We start from the raw sequence: 6,626 nt of genomic DNA on the forward strand, positions 1-6,626 counted from the left end.
AACTGCATCCCAGATGTCAAGCATGATAGTGGCCACATCATGTTATGTTGATGCTTGTCAGAATGCAGGAGGAGGAGGGGGTTCACTATAGTGAATTCTGACTTGAATCCAGTAGAAACGTAATGACAAGATGTAGAAGATGGCATTCTTGAGCAGCCATATCATCCTGCAACTCACAACTGGCAACCCACTGAAGCTAAGCAGGTGTGAGCCTGGTCAGTACCTGGATGACCTCCTGGGAAAAACTAAGGTTGCTGCTGGAAGAGATGTTAGGGGGGGCAGCAGGGGGCGCTCACCCCCGTGGCCTATTTGGATCCTACTGCCACAGTATAGTAACGGGGACACTATACTGTAAAAAGGTGCTGTCCTTCGGATGAGCCGTAAAACCGAGGTCCTGACTCTCTGTGGTCATTAAAAGTACCAGGGCGTTTCTCAAATAGAGTAGGGGTGTAACCCTGGCCAAATTTCCTTGTTAAAATAAATTCTTTTTAAAGATTAACAAAAAAAAGTCATATAAAATTAACAGCACAGATAATGAGCTATATTTTTGCCTGCCAAAATGGGAAAACTACAGGTGCTTATTCTAGTACAATTATTTAACACAGATGTTTTTAAATGAGTAATAGTTACCTGTCTTTTCTAGCTCTTTCACTGACTCCCACTACTACCTTGTTTTTATTTTTAAAAATTAAAAAAATAATGTTTTAAATAGAGTGGCATGGTGGCACAGCTGTTAGATTTGGTGCCTCACAGTGGTGGTGCCTTGGGTTCAATTCTGGACCTGGGGTGCTATATGTGTGGAGTTTGTATGTTCTCTTAGTGTTTGTGTGGGTTTCCTCCCACGGGAGGAAGTCCAGAAACATATAGGTAGGTTAATCGTCTCTTGTGTGAGTGTGTGCATGTCTGTGTCTGCCCTGTGATGGACCAGCATTCTATCCAGGGACAATGCTACCTTGTACATGCTGCTTGTTGGAATAGGCTCTTGCACCCCCACTGCCCTGTAATGGTGATGGTTTGACTTAATCCTTCTCCAAAACTGCTGACATCTACAAGCCCTTCAACTCCCCCCATCCATACACTACCTCACCATTTCAGTCCTCTACTGACCCCGTTTCTCCTCCTAACTTCTCTGGTACTGACATCTGTTCTGCAATGTTAAATTATTTTAAGGCTTGTTAATTATTAGGTCGTTTATATAACCCACATTTGCCACAACTGTTTTTTCACTTCTTCTCCACTTAAATTATGGGTTGTGAAATGAAGACTTTCTGAGAGAATACAGTTTTAAGAATTGTACTGGGGGATAAATCAGCAGTACTTGAAACTTCATACTTATGAGTCTTGCCACACAAAATGACTATAAAAACTTACTTTTCCGGAAACGAAGGTGTACACAAACTAGCGGATACGAGTGCTAGCTATGCATTTATAATTCGGAACAGAAGATACCTTTTCCAAAAAGGTCTGAAGTGAGTAAGAAATACGTTGCCTAGTCATCTTGTTTAATGGCTACCACCAACAAACGAGCTTAATACAATTAACTTATGTTGTTTGGTCATTAGAGTGATCAGTTTTTAACGAAACAGATTATTACCTGACTTCAGAATCTCCATGTTATGGCTCATTTAAAGATTGTTCTTCTGTGTATAACCTGTGTATAACTGAATCTGCATTCATTTTGGAGTTTTCTTGCGTATTTTCTTGCGTATTAAGAAAATAAAAATGTCTTAAATTTGAAAATAGCAAGATCTATTTTGATGTTAGCAACATATATTGACAAAACGTAAAATCGGACTCAAATGTAATACATAGCTAACATCAGATTCTCAGATCCAATTCGTAATGTTCCGGAACCGGTTTGCATGAAACAGATGTTGTGAAGGAAACATTTCAATGGTACAATGCCAGACTGAATGCACTTTTGATGGACGTGGGTTTGCACCTATTAACCATTCCTTTCTTTGTATCTGACCAATGATGATACTGCAATTAAAAGAGGTTGTACTTCCGTTTCAGTCGGTGATCAATCAGCTAATAGCCATTCAGCAGTAGCTGTATTGGGTTTAAAGAGGGGCGATCAGCTTCGTTTTACAGAAAAATGGCTCATTTAACTCAAAACCCAGCAGAAAAAGAAAGGTAACATATAACGAAGAGTTTTAAATTATGTTGTCATGTGTTTTTTATTTTGTTACATCGCTATTTCCTTACAAAGTTATAGGCTTGATATTTAGAAAAAAGTATTATGTTTTTTGTCTTACGTGTGTATGTTATGACATTGTTTATTTTATTTCTCTTCATATATTCTACCAGAATCATGCAGATACCTAAATTCATATTGGGATGCTAATTTTTATTTTTAATAGCACCATTATAAATGGAATATTACTAAATTAAAATCCGAATGAATGAAACTTTGGCTGTGGAAAATAACGAATTTGTTTTAAAATATATTTTATGTCCATCATCATTTAAAACATGTGCTGTGTTTGAACTGTCCTCTTGTTCCTTTTTCTGATACAGCTTTGTAGTGGATTTGCTTTTGCAGTTTTTGTAACACCGAAATGTTGTAATTTAATGAAAACCTGATAAGACATACCCAGTATGATATTTTTCTAAATCATTATCCAAATACAACCCAGAGGAATAAAAGTAACTCAGCTTATTTATTGATACGAGTTACTCTTTAACATCAGAAAGAGCTTCTCCATAAGAATCATCTAAGTGGAATATTTTTTTCTAAGCATGGAATATTATTTGTTTATTGTAGGTTTATCTGCATATATCCAGCATACCTCAACAGTAAGAAGACCATTGCTGAGGGGCGGAGAATTCCAGTTGAAAAGGTAGAAAAAAAAGCAGGACCATCTACTTTGATAACACAGTTTGATTTGCTCCAATTGGTTATTTGCCTTTTCTCTGTGTTTAGGAGTGTTTCCCTCTTTTCTTCTAGGCTGTTGAAAACCCCACATGTACTGAAATGAGAGATGTTTTAACAGCAGCAGGATTCAATGTGCTTGTTGAGGTATAATATTGTTTTTTTAATGAATATTATTATGAAAATGATGAAAACAGTCATGCAGTGTGTTTTTGTTTTAATGCTCCTAGAACAAGATGTATACAAGGGAGTTGAACAGAGACGTACAGTTCCGGGGAAGAGTACGTGTACAGCTGAAGAGAGAGGATGGGAGTTTATACCTAGAAAAGTTTGAATCACGTGAGTCATTACACAGTGAAGATAATGGCCTTATTTATTAAAATACAACAATCTATATTTTTAATTCTTTGTTTTAAACATATAAATAAATCAGGAGCATTTCAGAAAGGGAACATTTGCACACATTGTAAAATTGTAAAAGAGCTGATAATGCATATTCTTGGATCCAACCTTTGGAGTTTTTTTTTTTTGGTCTACCTCTTGAAGTAGAAGACCTAAACCAAGAAGAAGACTAGAGTTGTCTATAATGGAAAAAGCAAGCAGTTGTAAAGATGAGAGCAAAGAAAAATCCAGTAAGAACCATTGCAGAGAGATGTCTTGAAAAAGAAAGAAACTACTGGAGGGAGTTATCATTCAACAAAGACCAGATCATTCAAGGATAATGACAGTAGTTGATGACAAGAAAATCATTAGAGCTATGATCAAAAACCCTAAATAAAGAGATTACAGACTGTTGCCAGAGTGCATGGATGAAAGTATCTCAATTCACCGTGCATGGATGACTTCAATAGCATAATTACAGGGCCGTATCAGAACTAGCAAAGAAGTATAAAGATGAAGCAAAACAGTCCTGGAACTTTATAGAAGGATAAGTTGAAGAGAATCCTTGCAAGTGATGGATAGGCAAAAGAAAATGGAAAAAGATTCTAAGTACACCACCTCATCTGTGAAGGATGTTGGAGATAGTGTTGTGGTATGGGGATAAATTGTTGCTTTAGGAGATGGCTCACTAGTCTTAATTAATCATATAAGTGATGATTGATTTCTGAAGTGTACAGAAAAATGGCTTCAAACTCATTGGGCAGCAGTTCATGTCACAAAACATGCTGCACACTTAACTGAGGAATTTGTCAGGAAGAAGAAATGAAAACGTTTAAATTGACCAAATCAAATTACTAATTTGAATACAATTACATATGCATTTTACTTGTTGAAGAGGAAACTCAAGTCAAATATCCATTCTTGAAGCATCTTTACAATAGAAATTAATACATGTCCCACTGAACAAGCTCCAGCTTTGCTAGATAATTGTTAGTATGACTGAATCTGAAGTTCTAGAAAGGCAAGGGCAGTTAAAAACAATTAAATCACAGGGGCCTGATCTTTTCTCAGGAAATGAGGAATGTTATTCTTTGACCTCTGTTTTATATATTTCTGCTCTCACTTAAAATGGAAGCAATACTCACAGATAGGAAATATGAAAAATGTAACCATAAAGGGGGTCAGAACTGAGCCAGGAAACTACAGACCAGTCTTATTTATCTTATTGGTAAAACGTTATGGAAATGTTAAGCAGAATTTGAAGAACACATAAAACACATGGACATTTAAACATACAGCCAATGTAGGTTTAGAAAGGTAAGGTTTACCTAATTTGTTGTGATTTTTGCTAGACATTAGACACTAAAATGCATGACATGATTGCGTATTTATATTTCCAGAAAGTGATAAGGTCTCACATCAGAGGTTTATTCTCCTATTAAAAGCAATGGGAATCCAAGGTAATAGATGTACATAGATTGAGAACTGGTTAATGTACAGAAAACAGCATTTTATTTATTTATGCAACATGACCTCTGGGTGGATATGAGTAGTGCCAGAAGAATCCTATTTAGTCACATAGCCTTTCCTGGTTATATTTAGATTCTGGCATAGTTAACAAGCCAGTCAAATTTGCTGATGATACTGAAATAGGGGAAGTGCAACCAGAAGCTATGGCACAAAAGACTTTAATAAAATCATGGACTGGGCTGACACTTTGCGAATGAAATTCAGCATTGATAAGTAAAAAGTGGTCCACACTTATAGTAGTAACACCATTAATTATACAGTATATTGCATGGGTGCTTCTGAGCTGTGACAAGTTACACATGAAAGGCATCTGGGTGTTGATGTAGTTTCTTCTATGACATCTTGTTAAGAGTATGGAGAAGCAATACGAAAAGAAGGCAGTGATTGGGCATATAGCAGATTTCTTTTTAATTTAGGAAAGTTAAGCTTATCTGGGAAATCCAGGAATGCTCTTAAATCCAGAAAAGTTATACTGAAGCTCTACAGTGCACTAGTAAGACCTCGTCTAGAATACTGTGTTCAGTTTTGATCACAAACCACAAGCCTTAAAAAGAGTTCAAATTAGAGCAACATAAATGACACCTTGTGTCAGGTGATACAATATAAGGGTATGTTGAGGGAGGTATCTCTTCAGTCTAGAATGGAGGAGGGTCACAGGAGATTTGATCCAAGTATACAAAATCCCAAGGGGTATAGATCAGTTCAATCCAGAGGCCTCTTTCATACTCAGTAGTGAAACAAGGGTCACAATGGGAAACCTTAAGGGGGATTCTTTCAGGACAGAGAATAGGAAATACTTTTTTTACTAAAAGAAAAAAAATAAAGCAGTAGGTATCTTTAAGAAACAGCTGGAAAAAATTGTAAATTAATTTAGCAACTACCAACTAGGCAAAATGGACCAAATGGCTTTCTCTTATTTGCAGACTGTTCTTATAGTGTTCTATGTTGTAATGCAGCTTTGGTGTATTGTCTTACATTTACTTGATATACTTTTCATCAAAGTAGTTTATACACATTTTTATAGATTTTATCTGGTTTGCTTTGTGTATATTTTAACATAACATTTTAAATGTGCAATTAGAAACCTTGATTTTCTGAGATTGATTTTTTTATGGATTTTTGTACTTCAGGTAAAGACCTTATGCTTTATGTTGCTGAAATGATTCCCAAACTGAAGACTAGAACTCAGAAGACTGGTGGGGGAGATCAAAATGCACAACAAGGAGAAGGTGGGAAAAAAGGCAAGAAAAAGAAGAAGTAATTTGTGTCCTACCCTATTTTGCCTTTTCCCTTTGGAGACAAGCTCATCATGGCTTCCACAAGTAACATGAAAACACTGTGTTGTGATGGACAAATATATGCATCGCCTTTTTGTAAAATGTGGATTTTGAAAGGCTATGAATGACCATTTAGACGATTCCAAAACTACTGAAGTCTAAAGTCTTTACAGATCATGAAATTATTTTATAATTAAGTCAATTCATGCTTTAATTTTCTGGAATTGTTTCTTTCGTTTAATTATAAATTTACAAGATGGTGAATTTATAGAAGGCATTGATGTCCAATAAATAAAATGTACTGGGATCATGATTCTTTAAATTTATTTAAATGATGTACCTCAATTTCCCTCCAGTCGTTTCCATTTTATATGCATTATATTTAATGACTAAACGTACTGCCATTTCTGAACATCTTAAAAATAAAATGTCATTTGGGCTGTTCATGGTTTGCCTTTATTTTACAGTTTTTTTTTCCATTACCTTTTTTGTAATAAATTTTAAATGAAGGTCTATAAATATTTCATGCAAATTCTATCTTTTGTCCATTTTAAAATTGTCTA

At 35.5% G+C, this 6,626-nt stretch overlaps 1 protein-coding gene across 1 annotated transcript; it reads left to right on the top strand.

Moving 5' to 3' along the window:
• The first annotated feature begins 1,998 nt into the window (after nt 1-1,998).
• Nucleotides 1,999-6,507, top strand: srp19 (signal recognition particle 19). The gene is made up of 5 exons (XM_088629378.1): nt 1,999-2,136; nt 2,768-2,843; nt 2,951-3,022; nt 3,106-3,214; nt 5,917-6,507. Exons 1-5 carry the CDS (start codon nt 2,099-2,101, stop codon nt 6,045-6,047), a joined length of 426 nt encoding a protein of 141 aa, XP_088485504.1. The 5' UTR covers nt 1,999-2,098; the 3' UTR covers nt 6,048-6,507.
• The last annotated feature ends 119 nt before the right edge of the window (nt 6,508-6,626 follow it).

The sequence above is a fragment of the Lepisosteus platostomus genome, chromosome 4, assembly GCF_059453375.1.
Source record: "Lepisosteus platostomus isolate fLepPlt1 chromosome 4, fLepPlt1.hap1, whole genome shotgun sequence".
Taxonomy (NCBI): Eukaryota; Metazoa; Chordata; class Actinopteri; order Semionotiformes; family Lepisosteidae; genus Lepisosteus; species Lepisosteus platostomus.